Source organism: Vidua macroura, chromosome 26, assembly GCF_024509145.1.
Source record: "Vidua macroura isolate BioBank_ID:100142 chromosome 26, ASM2450914v1, whole genome shotgun sequence".
NCBI lineage: Eukaryota > Metazoa > Chordata > Aves > Passeriformes > Viduidae > Vidua > Vidua macroura.
The window spans coordinates 1797080-1813990 of NC_071596.1; the positions used below are offsets into that span (position 1 = coordinate 1797080).

Genomic DNA, 16911 nt, shown 5'->3' on the forward strand with positions numbered 1-16911 from the left:
GGCTGCTCCACTGTGTTCTGAGCTTGGACTGACGCCTGTGGTATTCCCCACAGGAAGCAAAGTTGCTCCCCCCAGCATAGCCCGGGGTTCACATGGGGTGACCCAACAGGGCCAGGCTGTGTCTGCAAGAGGTGGCTCTGATGTGCTGGGTCCCTTCCAGGATTGTGGAGATCATGGAGTCCCAGAAGGATTTGGGTTGGGAGAGACTTCAGAGCCCATCCAGTGCCAGCCCTGCCATGGCAGGGACACCTTCCACTCTCCCAGGCTGCTCCAAGCCCTGTCCAACCTGGCCTTGGGCACTGCCAGGGATCCAGGGGCAGCCACAGCTGCTCTGGGCACCCTGGGCCAGGGCCTGCCCACCCTGCCAGGGAACAATTCCTGCCCAAGATCCCATCCAGCCCTGCCCTCTGGCACTGGGAGCCATTCCCTGCGTCCTGTCCCTCCAGGCCTTGTCCCCAGTCCCTCTCCAGATCTCCTGGAGCCCCTTCAGGCCCTGCAAGGGGCTCTGAGCTCTCCTTGGAGCCTTCTCCTCTCCAGGTGAGCACCCCCAGCTCTCCCAGCCTGGCTCCAGAGCAGAGGGGCTCCAGCAGCTCCACGTCCTGATGTTGGCCCCAGGGCAGGACAGAGAGCTCCTGCTGCAGGTCCTGCATCAACAGCCCCACCATAAAACCAAAGCTCCACCTGACAGTCACTCAAATGATGCTGCAGCAGCACAGAAACCACCTCAGAGACCCTCCCCAGAACTGGGACACTGGACACTGGCCAGGGAGCTGGGAGATGCTGCTGAAGAGGGAGAGGGAAAGCCCAGGGCAGGCAGTGGAGGGGGAAGGAGCCTCCTGGAATGCTCCCCTGCCCACAGCCAGCCTGGCACAGGGAAAGGCATTGCTTGGATCTGACTCCCTGGAACTCCCCAGCAAGGCAGTGTGGCTGAGTCAGGGCTGATCAAATACAAACCAGGAGTAACAATAACGAAACGAGTGAGGCTGAAGATGATTGGGAAAGAAGTGAGAAGCTGCTACAACCAACATTTTCTAACCTCTGACAACTCTTCTTGAGCCAGCAGCACACACCAGTATGAACCCCCAGCACTCCACAGAGGTTTTGGAGCACAGCAGAGGCTTCCCAGGACCCCGTGAATGGAGATGAGATGTAAATCCAGGCTGGTTTTCATTACCAGACTCTCACTCTCGGGAGCCAGTAAATGAAGCAGAAAATCTCACTGCATTTTATCATTACCTGGTTTAGTCCTGGCATCCCTGTGTCTCTTCCAAACGTGGAGTATGAGGCTCTTTCACTGCTCTTCCCTGCAGAAGGAGAAGAGAAAAGACAAGGTTTGGGGTAAGAGGGAATTTTTTTTTTAATTTTTTTTTTGCCGCCAGGCACCTGGATCCTGCCAAGGGACAAATCCTGTTGCCATGAGGCAGCTCACCCTGCCCTCCGATGAAGGGACAGCATGAAAAGCTCGTACTAAAGCAGGAGCTGCTTTAAGTTCACAGAGAGCAGGTCCAAAACCACCAAAAGCTCGGAGCTGCAGCAGCACAGGGAAGTGCTGGTGGCCATGGAAACTGGCAGTGTCAGCCAGAGCCAAAACCTCCCTGCAGACACCGAGACCCGGCCAGCTGGGCTTGGCAGGGGCAGGGCTGAACAGACCAAGGGCCAGGACAAGGGACCAGACCCCGGGGCTGCTTTCCAGACAACAGGAAATGCAATCCCAGCAAACGAGAGATGAGGTCCTGCTCTACACAGGGCACTGGGCACCTTCTTCCTCTCTCCTGGGGTAGGTTCAGCTTCCCAAAAGCTGCAGCTCCTCACAGCCACCTGGGGTCTGTGTGGGCACAGCCCCGTGCCAGCAGGGTCCCTATGAAGCTACAGATTCCCAGAAGGATTTGGGTTGGAAAGGACCATAAAGCCTCTCCAGTGCCAGCCCCTGCAATGGGCAGGGACACCTTCCATTATCCCAGGTTGGTCCAAGCCCCATCCAGCCTGGCCTTGGGCACTGCCAGGGATCCAGGGGCAGCCACATCTGCTCTGGGCACCCTGTGCCAGGGCCTGCCCACCCTCACAGGGCAAAATTCCTTTTCAACATCCCATCCATCCCTGCCCTCTGGCAGTGGGAAGCCATTCCTCCTTGTCATGGCACTCAGGATCAGTGAGGGCTTCTCTCAAAACCACCTCACCATGCACACGTGCAGCTGAAAATAAAGTTTTGAAGGGCCAAAAAAACCCGAGCCCAGATACCTGCTGGGATGTTCCATCTCCAAAACATCCTGGCACTCTCCTGCCTCATGGTCACTGCCCCAGCCAGCAGCACCCAGGGGTGCCAGGGCAGCAAAGGACACAAGGAAGGGAGGAAGGGAATGGTTCTGTGCTGTGCCTGCAGCAGCTGGAGGCACAGCAGTGTCCTTTGGGATTCTCTCTGTCCCTCTAAAGCAAAACCAGACACTCTTCTAGTGGGGAACAGGCACTCCACCAGCCCCCACCTCCAAACCCTTCCCGAAAAGGGGATCACAGATCACATCCTGCCTCTGGTTGGCTTAGTGAGCAAAATTGGGAGGGACGGGATTTTGCCAATCTACTTAGCCTAAAGCCAGCCCAGAGGCCACTAAGATGCAGGTTAATGCACTGGGGCAATGTTGGGGCTGGCAGGACCCTCCCCACACCACTAAGAGGTTTTGGAGAGCAGAAGAAGAGGGGAGGGGATGCAAAATGCTTCAAACCATCCCTTCTGAGACACAGGGCCAAGAGAATGCCAGAGTGGTTTGGGTTGAAAGGGATCTTAAAGCCCATCTCATTCCAGCCCCTGCCATGGCAGGGACACCTTCCACTGTCCCAGGCTGCTCCCAGCCCTGTCCAGCCTGGCCTTGGGCACTGCCAGGGATCCAGGGGCAGCCACAGCTGCTCTGGGCATCCTGTGCCAGATGGGAAGAGAGAAGAGGCTGCTCATTTTGCAACCTTACCATGGAGGTCTTGAACTCAACCCAAAAACTTTAGAGTGGATTCTCCCACTATGACCCCCAATCCCCAGACCCCCATTCCTGCCAGGAAGGTCCTGGCATGGTGCAGCCTCCCCCTGTCCCTCCATCCAGGGACAGCCGGAGGCCCTGGGTGCTGCTGCCATTTCCTTTCAGAGGCTTAAACGTTAAGTAAACAAAGGTCAAAATGTCAGAGGATGGATCTCCTAAATGACCTAATTTCTAAAAGAGCTTAAGAGCTCGATCCACCGCAGCACCAGCCACGGGCACAAAGGACACAGCAGGTTGTGGCATCAGGCAGGTTCTGATTGCTCCTAAAGCAGAGGACAAGCAGGGTAATGCCAGGGGGGGTGGGCTGGACAGCAGCAGCCAGGTCTCTTATCTGATAACACACTGCTGCTTCCATGTGTGACTGCAGTGGGGAATCACAGAATGGTTTAGGTTGGAAGGGACCCTAAAGCTCTCCCAGTTCCACCCCTGCCATGAGCAGGGGCACCTTCCACTATCCCAGGGTGCTCCAAAACCCATCCAGCAGCCTCTGCCATTACCAGAGAACTTGAGCTGAACCAGGGGGTTCCTGGATGTGTGTGGGAAGGTGAAGGGACACTGGGCAATCCCCAGCCGTGTGATGTTTAACAGGGCAAGTGTCAGATCCTGCCCTGGGATGGGGCAGCTCTGGATGCAGGGACAGACTGGGAATGAGAGGCTGGAGAGCAGCGCCGTGGGAAGGGACCTGGGGGTCCTGGTCAGTGGCAAGTTGGATCTGAGTCACCGCTGTGTCCTGGCAGCCCAAAGGGCCACCCTGTCCTGGGGGCACCAGGCCCAGGGAGGGATTGTCCCACTCTGCTCTGCACTGGGGCAGCCTCACCTCCAGTGCTGGGGGCACTTTGGGCACCACAAGGTCAGAAGGATCCAAAGGATCCATCACCCATAAGGGTGTTGAAGAGTGTCCCAAGGAGGGACACGGAGCTGGGGAAGGGTCTGAGGAGCGGCTGAGGGCACTTGGCTCGTTCAGCTGCAGCACAGGAGACTGAGGGGAGGCTCCTCGGGGGCTGCAGCTCCTCCCGAGGGGAGGCAGAGGGGCAGGGACTGAGCTCTGCTCTGGGCCAGGGACAGGAGGCCAGGAAGGGCTGGAGCTGTGCCAGGGCTTGGCATGGAGCTCAGGGAAAGGTTCTTCCCCCCGAGGCTGCTGGCACTGCCCAGGCTCCCCAGGGAATGGTCCCGGCCCCGAGGCTGCCAGAGCTCCAGGAGCGTTTGGCCAGCGCTCTCAGGGATGCTCAGGGTGGGCTTGGTGGGGTGCCTGTGCAGGGACAGGGCTGCACTGATGATCCCTGAGGGTCCTTTCCAGCTCTGGATATTCTGGGATTCTATGAACCCAGTGCCAGCTCTGCACTGCTCCAAACCCACAACCTTCTCTGCATGTCTCATTCTTCACTCAGCATCTGCTGCACCCTTGTGTCTGTGGGTGCCCCATGGGATGGGGAACACTGGGAAAGAGAGGGCAGCCCTGGCCAGCCCCAGCTCCTGCACCCTCCATCTTCACATAACAAGGGAAAAAAACAGTAAAAAACTCAGCAGAAGAGATTTTACATTTAACTGTCTATGAAAAGAAGGCAGAAGAAAGAATGGCAAACTTTTCTGCATTGGAATGTACCTAAGCCTGCTGAAATTCAAAAGGTGCACAAGCTAGGCAAGGAAAGGCTGACCTTGCCAGCAGAAGGAGCTGTTTCTGTGGGCATGCAGATGGCACAGGTGGCAAGCCCAGACCCATCCTGTCACCCCTTGGCAGCCACAGCCCAGGGCACCAACCAGGAAAGGTGGAAAAACCCCAGGAAGGAGGCAAGGACCAGGATGGAGACAAGTCTCAGTAACTTGGGAAAAACCCACCAGGAATCGTCTCAAACCCCATCTTGCTCCCAGCAGAATTACTGAAATCCTGCAGATGGATGTGAAGGAATCTTGTGGGAGGAGGAGGAGATAGTGGGAATAAATCCCTTGAAAAGAAAGGGGTTTCCTTTGGAAAGGAGGTGAAGCACAGTGGAGGCACCTTGAGTCAGTGCAGCCAGACACTGGCTGAGAGCATTCAGCATTTCCAGATCTTTCTGGCATCCCCCTCCTGCCTTTCCCCCTGCCAGCTCCTTCTCCTGCCCCTCATCTGCCTGTGCTGCCTCCAGCCCTGCCTAAGGAGCCTTTCCCAGCCTCTCTCCTCTCCCAGCATGTTCCCTCTTGCAGGATCTGGCTGTGTGGGGCTCTGGGAAGCCTCCCCCAGCCCTGCCTTCACCCAGGGCTTTTCCAGAGGAACCCCCCACGCCGTCTGTGCTGCTTCTCCCAAGTGCACATCTGCTTCTGAGCTTGGAGCTGAGGTAGAAAAATAAAACCTGCTCTTCCCAGAGGTTCCCACCCACTCTGGCAGTGTCAGGGATTGGCTTTGGCACCCTGGATCTTGGCTGCATCTCACCTCCACTGGAGCAAACTGCTTTTACATAAACTCATGGGTTTGACATTTCTCTCACAGACCACAGAATCACAGAATAGCCTGAGCTGGAAGGGATCCACAGGGATCATCGAAGTCCAACTCCTGGCCCTGCACTTGACAGCCCAAGAAAAAATATTTAAATGCTGCCTACAAGTTTTTCCAGCACTCACTGGCAGAACCAGTGCCCCCACATCACCCCAGCCCCAGCACAGCTACCACCCACCATGCACCTCCCCCAGCCCCACACTGCTAATTCCATTAGAATTCTGGCCTGGGGGAAAAGGGGAGGCAAAACACAGCCAGGGATTAAAAATTGGGGAGAAAAAAAGAAGTTAAAAAACCAGGAGCAGCACAACCCCCTGATTAAACCCATTGTCCAGGAAGACCCCAATCTACAGGCACTGACAATACCCACCCGATTAGGAACACTGCTCTGAAAGGCAGCTAATTACTAGAAATAATTACTAGAAAGAAATCTGTTATGGCTTATCAGTTTCCTCACTGTTTAACCACCCCACTCCCCCCTGTCCCTGCTGAAGAGAATGGTAAATTGTGAAATTGGTGACTTAGAAAAGCCCTCCTCACCTCATCCTCTGGGGTGAGCTGAGCTGGTTTGTCACTATGTGGTGTCCTGGCACCGACCTGGGACAGCCAGGGCTGCTCCTGTCACCTCTCCCCACCCCAGGCTGGGCAGCTCAGAACTCCCCAGGGGGTTTCCTGTCCTCCAGCAGCAGCACCAAAGGCTCAAAGCTGGAAAACTTGGAGAAGGGAGCAATGGAGGGCTCAGACATTGGTTCTGCACCTGCTCACCTGGTTCAAAGCCCCCCAGCCAGCAGCCTAGGATGCTTCTCATTCAGAGCACTGATGGTGTTTCCATTTCAGGAGTTTAGAATCATGGAATCCCAGAATATCCAGAGCTAGATGGGACCCTCAGGATCATCAGTGCAGCCCTGTCCCTGCACAGGCACCCCACCAAGCCCACCCTGAGCAGCCCTGAGAGCGCTGGCCAAACGCTCCTGGAGCTCTGGCAGCCTCGGGGCCGGGACCATTCCCTGGGGAGCCTGGGCAGTGCCAGCAGCCTCGGGGGGAAGAACCTTTCCCTGAGCTCCATGCCAAGCCCTGGCACAGCTCCAGCCCTTCCTGGCCTCCTGTCCCTGGCCCAGAGCAGAGCTCAGCCCCTGCCCCTCTGCCTCCCCTCGGGAGGAGCTGCAGCCCCCGAGGAGCCTCCCCTCAGTCTCCTGTGCTGCAGCTGAACGAGCCAAGTGCCCTCAGCCGCTCCTCAGCCCCTTCCCCAGCTCCGTGTCCCTCCTTGGGACACTTTCTAATTTATTTTCTTATTCTTTTGACAAATTTAGGTTATTCCATCCAGTGCAACACAGCCCAGAGGTCCCTGCCCAGTCCGTCCTGCAGGAGCTCTGATTTTCCCCATCACCTGTGGAGCTGAAGCTGTGGCTGAGGGAAGTAACTGAAGATTCCCCCCACACTGTGCCTTTAATGGGAGCAGGAGGGGCATCACCCACAGCCCTGTGGGGAGCCTGGGTGGGGGGAGCATCTCCCCCAGGTGCTGTGTCAGTGCAGCCCCTCTCGGCTCCGTGCTGAAGGCGCCTCCTAAAGCCAAGCTCCCACCGTGCCCCATGTTCATCCAACAAACATCCATGAGCTCAAACTTAACAGCTGAACAGACATCAGTGCTTTTCCTTTCAAAGTGCTTTTGGATCAGGTGTGCACCCTGTGATCCACAAGGTCACCACCCTGGGACTGGCTGGACTGGGGTGAGGAGCAGTGACCATCCCTCCCTAGGGCCACTGCAGGGAAGAACAGGGATTAAATCAGAGCTTTGTACTCCCCCAGCTCCACCCCAGGGGCTGAGCAACCACTTCCTTACTGCTCCTGGGAGGGGACTCGGGCTGGGGAGGGGGACCCTGGGCAGGGGAGGAGAGCTTGGGCTGGGGTGACACCAAAGGGCCCAATCAGGACAGGAACAAAGGGCAGGGATGCAGCCTGCAGGGGTTTCAGGGATGTGCTGGCAATGTCCTGCTCCCCTCCAACTCAGACCTGTTCTCCTTCTCTCCTGAGCCAGGCAGATGCCTCCAGCCCTGCCTTTCCCACCGAGTTTGCTGCTTGTGGAGTTTGTGACACCAGCTCCCAGCACAGAGACACACTAGGCAGAAATCTGGATGGACACATCCCACTGCTCCCTTACCCAAAGGGCCACTCCACCCTGCAGCTTCCCAGTTTCTCTCCTTGCTCCCCGCTCCTGTCAGATCAGTCTGAGTGGTGACAGGACTTGTGCAGGAGGGTGAGCACTGGCTGCATCTGGATCCCCCTCGGGATCTCCTGGGCCCCAAAATGCCACCAGCCTGCAGGGACAGGGGAAGGCTCCACCCTGGAAGGGATGTGGTCACTGCTTCAAAGCTCAGGCTGGCAGGAGCTCCTCAGCCCACCAAAGTCTGGTCAGAGCACAGCCTCCTTTTCCATGTGGAAAATTGAGACAAAAAAATCACCATTTGCTCAATGTCTCCAACAATGCTGCCTGCTGTAGTGTCCCTTTGCTGGGGAAAGGTGCTCCCTGCCCCTAAAGCCCATCTTCAGAGGACAGGGGGCTGTAGCCTGGTCCTGGGACATGCACAGGCTGCAGGAACACAAAATCCAAAGGATGGGGGTCCCAGGAGGAGCCATCACCACCTTGACTGCTCAGAACCTCAGCGCTGACTTTGGGGGGCCCTTTCAGCTCAGCCTCCCTCTCTACTGGCCCAACCCAACAGAGAGCATCCAGGCTGCTCCCAAAACGGTTCCTCCCACAGTTCCTGATACTCCTTGAAGAAACAGCAGATGAGTAGTAAAGAGATAAAAATTCTGATCTTGAAAAAGGGCTTAGTTGTTTCACACACCTTTCATCCATCAACAGCCACAACATGTTCATCCTCATCTGCTCCCTCCACCTCCTCAGATTTTGAAATTCCCTGGTTCCACTCAACCACTCCATTAACATGAACTTCCCGCCCTGAGGGGCACCTTGCTGGCAACCAGGGCCTGGCAGACAGGGAGACACAATTCCAGAATTCCACTTTCCCTCCCATATTCCTCTGCTTTTACAGAAGCATTATTTTATTTTCCTGCCTGTCCTCTCCCTTATCCCTTTGCATTTTCCCACTCTAAAATTTTTCAGAAGCAGTTTGGAAAAGAGGAGGAGAAAATCCCACCCCTGCTCTTCCCCATGTCCTTCCTTCCCAGCACATGAGCAAAGAGGTTTATATGGGATATTGGGCAGGAATTGTTCCCTGGGAGGATGGGGAGGCCCTGGCACAGGGTGCCCAGAGCAGCTGTGGCTGCCCCTGGATTCCCGGCAGTGCCCAAGGCCAGGCTGGACAGGGCTTGGACCAACCTGGGATAATGGAAGGTGTCCCTGCCATGGCAGGGGCTGGCACTGGAGGGGCTTTGAGGTCCCTTCCCACCCAAAGCACTCCATAATTCTTTGATTCTACAATGAAAAGTGATTGATGTATTTTGGAACCTGCTCCCAGAATCGATGCTTTCTACTTTAACCGTGTTCAATTCTAGAAGCAAAAGGGAGCTGGAAATGTGAGGAACCCTTCCCCCCTGCCTGTTCCCCATTTCAGTGGTGGAGCTCCTGGTGCTGCCCCTGACCCCCCTGGGGAGATGCAGCCCCTTGAGCCTGGGACCAGAGTGTGACCACAGTCCTGCTGGCCACAGGGCCAGTGCTCACCCTTGGCCCCAGAGCCACTGGAAATCACCCACGGTGGCCCCACGTGCCAGGGACCGGTCAGGCTTGCAGGGAGAGCGCGGTGGCTGCCAGGGAGCCGGAGCCCCGGCTTTGGGAGGCAGCCAAAGGTGTCTTCCCCGCACACATCAAAGGGGAAACCTCCGTGTTCCTCCCCGGGCAGCTCCTTCTCAGCTGGAAACTCTCAAGGCTGCCTTGGCCCCAGGTGTGGGATGGGCTGGGATGGGTCCCCCCACGCACATCCCCCCCCAAGCCCTGCTGAGCCGCAGCAAGGCTCCCCTGTCCTACCCAAAACCTTCTCTGTGCTCCACTTACAACCTCCTGGGGCAGAGAGAGAGAAGGAAGATCCTCCCTTGCAGAGGGACAGGGGGAGCTGCTCAGAAAGGCTCCACCCCCTGCACAGATCCCCAAGGGACACCCAAAGGTTGTCCCCAACAGCACAAGGGGTGAGAGGGGGAAGCAGAGCTCACAGCGAGCCCCAAGGCCTGACCCAGGCCAGGAGGGGCCAAGGTGTCGCCAGCACGACCCTGCTCTGCTCTTCCCCTTTGCCACCACATCTACAGGGGGGATTTTATGTTGGGGGATTTTCTGTTTCAAACAGGATTCCCTTTTCTTACTCCTCCATTCCAAGCACGAGCAAGCCCTGCCCTGGCCCCGCTCCTTCCCCATGTGCTGGAGCGTTTTAACCACCCCTGCGTGGGCAAAGATGGGGAGGACTAACCCCAATTCCTGACCTAATGCCATTAGAGCTCTCTAAGCCCTCCAGGAGGGATATTTTCTGCTCTTAATCTCTCCTCCCACCCCTGAGCTGGGAGAGGTGACTGAGTGAATGGTCACACGCATCTGGTCATGCGGGATCACCATCCCTGTGAGCTCTCACACTGCCTGGAGCTGGGGATAGAGGGGCCAGACAAGGCTTCTAGAACCTGGCAGGATATGGGAAGAGGCCCCTCCAAACCCCACTGCAGCAAAGGCAGCACCCTCAGCTGTCTGGGAAGTGACACCGCCACCAGCACATCACAGTCACGCAGTGGGTCTGGTTGGAAGTGACCATGGTGGGATCAGCTGGTGCCACCTCCCCACTCAAGCAGGGTCATCCCAAGTCCTTAATAAATCCTTAACAATAAGCATCTCTCCCACCCTAATTCCCAGCTCCCAGGAGCACACTCAGCCCACCTTGAGGGGCATCGACCTGGAGCAGGCACCCCTGCCTCAGGGTGCTACCATAAAGCAGGGAAACATAACCACACACATAAAACAGCTGGCACAGCTGGCACTGATGGAACCCTCTGGGTACCACCTCCCTGGACACAGCTTGGAGAACACCTGGAGCAGGTCCAACAACGCTGTCCCAGCACTTCCCCACCACGTGTCCCCTGCCCTGGGGACGTGCCAGGCAGCTGCAGGCACTCACCCACGAGTCCAGCTGCCAGGAACGGTGACGAGGAGATGCTGTTGTGGGATGGCAGGTCCCGGTGCTCACCGTAGTGGGGGCCTTCGCCATAGCTCTGCTGGGACAACAGGGGACAGTCACACACAGGGTGGGGACGAAACACGAGGCTGCCAGGGCCCAGCCTCCCCCAGGAAGGGGCAAAGCCAAAGGCTCCTTGTGAAAAGGGCATGGAAAGGATTTTATCCTCATGCCAAAGGAGAACTGGGCAGTGCAGAGGCTGTGGCACTGGGAGGGAACCTGGCAGCTGGGGACATGGCAAGAGGGGACATGGAACCATGCTTTGCCCCATGCTGGCAGCTCTTTGGCACCCACCAGGTAAGAGCCAGGCAGCCCCTCCCTGAACATGGGGGATGAAGGGGCAAGAAAAAGGCTGGATAAATATAAAAATATATATTTAGATATATTTATATAAATACATAAATTCTAAATATACAAGAGAGAGTTGACATCACAGCCCCAGCTCTGCTGCTGATGGGAGAGGAGGGAAAGGTGTCATTGCAAAAACGAATCACACAAACCCATTAAAACAAAAATTACACAATTTCCATGAAGTTTCTGGCATTTTTCTCTTCCCATACTCGAGCCCCAGTCATGAGTGTTGCAGCAGCCTCAACTCCTTCCCTGCAAAACCGCTCCCAAGTTCTCCATCCCCACCACGGGTGCCGTGGCCAGACAATGTGGTGGATTGCAGGGATTCCCTCCTCAGGTTCCCAAAGTCTTGTGGGGTGGATGCTCAGGAAGCTTTGCCATCAGATGAGATCCCTCAACCCACTCAGATTCCTCGACCCACCCATCTCTGTCTCCTCTGGGGACCTGTCCCACCCCCTGGGTCCCCTCTCCCCACACCAACACTGGGTGCAGGGAGGGAGATGCCTGAGCAGGTCTGGGAGAGGTTTCTGGAGGAGAAACCTCATGGCAGCAAAGCCTGGGGAGATGGGGATGGGGACAACCCTAGAGAGCTCACAGAACCCATGTCCAAAATGGGGCAAGAAAAGCTGTTCTAGGGTTAGACTCAAGGCTCTGAAAGGCCTGGGAAAGACCCCGTTTGTTTCGGTTGGAGCTTGGTGTTTGTGCTTTGTCCTTACCCTTCCTTGGTCAAACGTAGAGCTGTTTTGATCTGCCGTTCCCCAGGAACCTGATCCCGGTCTTTCATCCAAGCCTACCGAAAAACAGGAAGAACAAAGGTTACTCTTTGCTTTATCAGCAAAGCCTCAAAGGTGTTCTCGTAAAATTAACTCTTCCTTCTACAAACAAAACAATATTTTCATTAATAAACCACTTCCACTTGGCGTGACCGAGCCTCCCCTCTGCCTCCTCACCTTCCCACTCCCACTGGGAGTTATTCCACAAACTTCAAAGCAAATCCTACCACAGCCTGGAAATGGTTCAAAACATGGGACAGTGGGAAGAGGAGAAACAAGTATTTTAACTCCTTTATTCCAGAGAGCACCCACGAACCTCCTTCCTCTGGAGAGTGACAGTGAAAGGGACTGAACTACAAATCAAAAACACATTGCATCCATTTGGATGCTCCAGCAGGACTTGAATTTTGCCCATGGTGGTGCAAAATCGTGGGCCACACTCTATTCAACCTGGGCAGAGTGAAAGAGTGCCCAGAGGTGAAATCCTCAGGTGGGATTTGCTGAGGGTCCAATGTTACAGAGTCACCTGTCCAGGGGTGCTCTTTCAGCCCCCCAAGGTTCCCCTGAGGGAGTGGGGCCATCAGAGCACACCCCCAGCTTTCTCAGCTTTAGCCGTCCCAAGAATATCCTCAGCAAAAAGGGGTCCAGCCCAAACAGCAGAGGAGCAGGCAGGAGGTTTTGCAATGTTTCTGCACAGGCTGCGGGGGGAGATTGGCTCCTTTCATCCCCTGCCAAGTCCACACAGGTGGCACCTCCTGGGCTGCACCCAGGGGAGGCAGAGAACCATGGAATGGTTTGGGCTGGAAGGGACCTGACTCAGCTCATGCCGCCCCTGCCATGGCAGGGACACCTTCCACTGTCCCTGGCTGCTCCAAGCCCTGTCCAGCCTGGCCTTGGACACTGCCAGGGATCCAGGGGCAGCCACAGCTGCTCTGGGCACCCTGGGCCAGGGCCTGCCCACCCTGCCAGGGAACAATTCCTGCCCAAGATCCCATCCAGCCCTGCCCTCTGGCAGTGGCAGCCATTCCCTGGGTCCTGTCCCTCCAGGCCTTGTCCCCAGTCCCTCTCCAGCTCTCCTGGAGCCCCTTCAGTGAGCTGGGAATGTCCACCATGACACAAAAACCTTGGGATGTTGCATCAGCACAGCTCCCACAGTTCCAGCTGATACCACAACCACATGGAAGGAACCTTCCCTGGAAAACAGCCTCAACCTGACTCAGCTGCAGGATCTCACTGTGGTGCTCCATCTCCTGCTCCAGTGGGTGACCAGGGGCTGGGGAGCAGCACTTGGTGTTCTAAGGGGGCAAATCCAGGAATTGAGAGGGGCTGGGCAGGGTGGGGGCATCCATCATCCTCTGAGGTGCTGCACAAACACTGTGACTCTGCTGAGTTGGACAGAAGAAATCCCAGATCTGCAGAAGGCTGAAAGTGAGGGTGGCAGCAGCCATGGACACTTCCCAAGCCATGGACACCCCCTGTCCCCACCAGGGGTCACGGCCACACTGGAGTGACACCAGCCTCTCCCAGCAGCATCGCCCTGTGGCAGCACCAGGGTCCCGTGGCTCTCTGGGGACCTGTCCTGTGCTGGTTCTTCCAATGGGGATGGCACCTCCAGGTGCCCCAGGATGCCCTTTTGGGAGCAGGGAGCTGAGTGGCAGCAAGGACAGGGGGGCAGGGGGTCAGGGCTCACTCCCATTTCGCTTGGCAAAGCTGATTATTATGGCAAACATGCTTCAGATTTGTCTCCTCCGCTCCCCTCACTGTTCATTTAACCAGAAACTTCTTTCAAATTACATCCTTCTATTTCTGTGCCTTTGTGTTAATCATTTCCCCGGAGAATTGGTGTTTAATTGCTGTCTAATTTGCATAATTATGCATATTAATCTCCACACCTAATGAATATTCATAATTCTCATTTAGATTTTGTTTTCTAATCAAAAATTTCCAATGTGATTACTGTGCAGAGCAGGGATAAGCCTCTAATAATACCTTGGATACTAGGGAGAATTACTGCCAATTCTCCCACCTCCTACTTCCTAGAATAAACTTTTGCTTTGCTAATGTGTTTTTCCAAAGCAATTCATCTGCAATCCCTGCAAACCCTGGTGAGGCAGGAGGCAGAAACGCTCCTTTGAGTCATTTTGCTGTCATGGGTGGTTTTAAAGCTCCCCAAGGGTTGGGGAGAAGACATGAGCAGGATCAGCAGCCTTGGACATGGTTGGAAAAGTGGTCCCTTCGGGCTGGAAGGACAAGGACTGCAGCACCACAGTCCCCATGAGCAACCCTGGGAGCCCCAGAGGCAGAGGGGGAGCCAAGGTGTGGGGGTCCAGACCCTCACACCCATCCCTGCCCCACACAGGACAGGCTTTGGGGGGCCTGGGTCACCCTGACCTCTCCCAGAGCCCTCGGTCCTGCCACCACCCCACCGACAGCAGAGCAGCATTCCCAGGCCAGAATATGCCTGGAGAGGATGCTCAGGGGGCTCTGGAGGGAGATGGGGTGCCTGGAAGACCAGGGAAATTTTCCTCAGGTTGTTGAAGTCTTCCTCCCTTGAATGTCCCTTCAGATATTCAAGAACCTTCAGATATTCTCTTGAGTTATGCCAAAACAGTCTGGACACAATCCTGTGCCCTGTGACATGGGCCCAGATGAGTCACTGTGGTTCTTGCAACCTGCCCCATTCTGGGATTCTATGCCAAAATTCCTGAAAAATAAAAGAAAACCCTTGTCCAGTCTCCCCAAGGAAGGAAGGAGAGGAGACAGCGAGTGGCACAGGGGACAAAGGCTGAGGGTGAGGGTCACACATCCCCTAGACAAGGACAAACCCCTGGCACAAGCTGCTGCACCCTGCAGTGCCACCACCACGGCAGAGACCCTGGAGAGGCCCAAACCCCTGAGTGCTCCAACAGCAGCTGCAGAGGATGAGCCACTCATCAGAGCAAGGCCAGGTCCCCAACCCCTCCTTGGCCCCTTTGTGACCCCAAACAGGGTCACAGCTAAACCAACCCTTTTTTTCAGGAAGAAAAAAAGGAAGGCAGGCCCTGGCACAGGGTGCCCAGAGCAGCTGTGGCTGCCCCTGGATCCCTGGAAGTGTCCAAGGACAGGGCTTGGAGCAGCCTGGGACAGTGGAAGGTGTCCCTGCCATGGCAGGGGTGGCACTGGATGGGATTTAAGGTCCCTCCCAACCCAAACTATTCTGGGATTCTGGGATTCTATAACCCCCAAGGAAACCCAAAAGGTTTCTTGTACCCTCCAGGTAGTTCCTGTGGCTGCCAAGGTGAAGTGAGGTTCCATTCTCCCACCAAAGAGCTTCCCAAGGTTCTGGAAGCACCTCTGAAGGTGCCCATGCCAGCTCTGTCTGATGTCTCCTGGAAAATAAAGTCTTGCACCTTCCCCAAGCTGCAGCCACTGGCTTGAAAAGTGCCAGCAAAAAGTCTCCCTATTTTCAGCACCTTGCAGGTGTTTTAGGAATTCAGGGATTTCTGGGATGAAGCCAGGAAAAAGCAGACTGCCCTCTTTCAACGTCTGGCATCTGTCCTACATTCCCTGCCAGCCCACTCTTCCCTCCCTTCCTATTCCTGAGGATCTACAATTTGGCAGCAAATGCCCTCAGCCAGCCCTGCAAAATCCCAGTGTTGGCCACGGGCAGATGTGGCTGGAAGAGCTCCCCTCAGCAGGATTTGCTCCACTCACAGCACAAAGCCCCTGGGCACGGTGTCACCCCAAACACAGTCCCACATCCTGGCTCTGGGAGCACAGAGCAGCCAGCCTGGGCACGAGTGGAGGGAGAGGAAGGGGAAGGGGGAGAAGAGAGGGAAGCTGGGGTGGGAAGGACACAGCTCAGCAGCCCCAGGGCTCATCCAAGGGCACCCCAGCAGCTGTAGAGGTGACCAGGTGCCCAGGAAGGGTCAGAGGCACCTTGGGGCACCTAGGAATTTGTGTCGTGCCTCTGGGCATAGCCCAGGAGCTGCCCCAGGTGAGATGGAGATCCCCTGAGAATCTTCTGGACCCCAACTGCTCCATACTTATGGACAGATCTGCTGCCTTAAAACACCCACAGGGCTGGCAAAAAAAAACATAAATCCAAGTCACCAAAGAGAGATCATGTCCAAAGGGCCACAGAGATGCTGGAGCCCCTCTGCTCTGGAGCCAGGCTGGGAGAGCTGGGGGTGCTCCCCTGGAGAGAAGAAGGCTCCAGGGAGAGCTCAGAGCCCCTGGCAGGGCCTGAAGGGGCTCCAGGAGAGCTGGAGAGGGACTGGGGACAAGGCCTGGAGGGACAGGAGCCAGGGAATGGCTCCCAGTGCCAGAGGGCAGGGCTGGATGGGATCTTGGGCAGGAATTGTTCCCTTTGAGGGTGGGCAGGCCCTGGCCCAGGGTGCCCAGAGCAGCTGTGGCTGCCCCTGGATCCCTGGCAGTGCCCAAGGCCAGGCTGGACAGGGCTTCGAGCAACCTGGGACAGTGGAAGGTGTCCCTGCCAGGGCAGGGGGTGGCACCGGGTGGGCTTTAAGGTCTTTCCCAACCCAAACCTTTCTGGGATTTTGTGCTTCTGTGGCTGAAAACTCCCATGGCACTGAGCTGAATTCTGTCTGCATGAGGGAGCTCCATCCTAGCAGGGCTTTGCTTTGCCATCCTTCCAGTGCTCTCCCACCCTGAGGTGTGTTAGTTTTGGAGACACCCATGTGCCCATGCTGCTGACAGGAGCCAAGCTGATTTTAAAATAACCCCACTTCCCAGCTACCCAAGTTAAGGCACACTTTCCAATTGAGAAACGACAAAAATAGGAGCTACCTCCTCTCGCCATTAATACAGTTATTAAACTGAGTACAGATTAATTGTGCATTTTAATAACCCTGAGCATGAATATTCATAACACATTTCTTGCTCATGTTCTAATTAAAACATACTAATAGAATAAGATGTAGCTGTCAGACAGTCTTTTTTTTTTCTCTCGGTTTTCCTGCCACAGCCAAGAAGAGCTGATAGACAAGAGCTGTCCTAAGCTTCAGCAGGGATAAAAATAATTTAACCACATTTAGGCACAGAAAAGCCATCCTTACTGCAGCCATGAACCATATTAAAGGCTATGGACAGTGGCACAGCAATGACAGCTGTTCCCATCCAGCAGA

The 16911-nt window shown here is 55.8% G+C and overlaps 1 protein-coding gene across 10 annotated transcripts in view; it reads right to left on the reverse strand.

Moving 5' to 3' along the window:
* Window positions 1-16911, reverse strand: part of TCF3 (transcription factor 3) — an 83917-nt gene that overhangs the window by 28418 nt on the left and 38588 nt on the right. For 9 of the 10 annotated variants that reach the window (XM_053999239.1, XM_053999238.1, XM_053999237.1 and 6 more), the window contains exons 4-6: window positions 11729-11802; window positions 10605-10701; window positions 1237-1304 (exon numbers count right to left, since the gene is read on the reverse strand). In XM_053999239.1, the coding sequence (XP_053855214.1) occupies window positions 1237-1304; window positions 10605-10701; window positions 11729-11802 (239 nt within the window). The remainder of the gene's footprint in view (window positions 1-1236; window positions 1305-10604; window positions 10702-11728; window positions 11803-16911) is intronic. The other variant, XM_053999233.1, reaches the window with a different exon arrangement.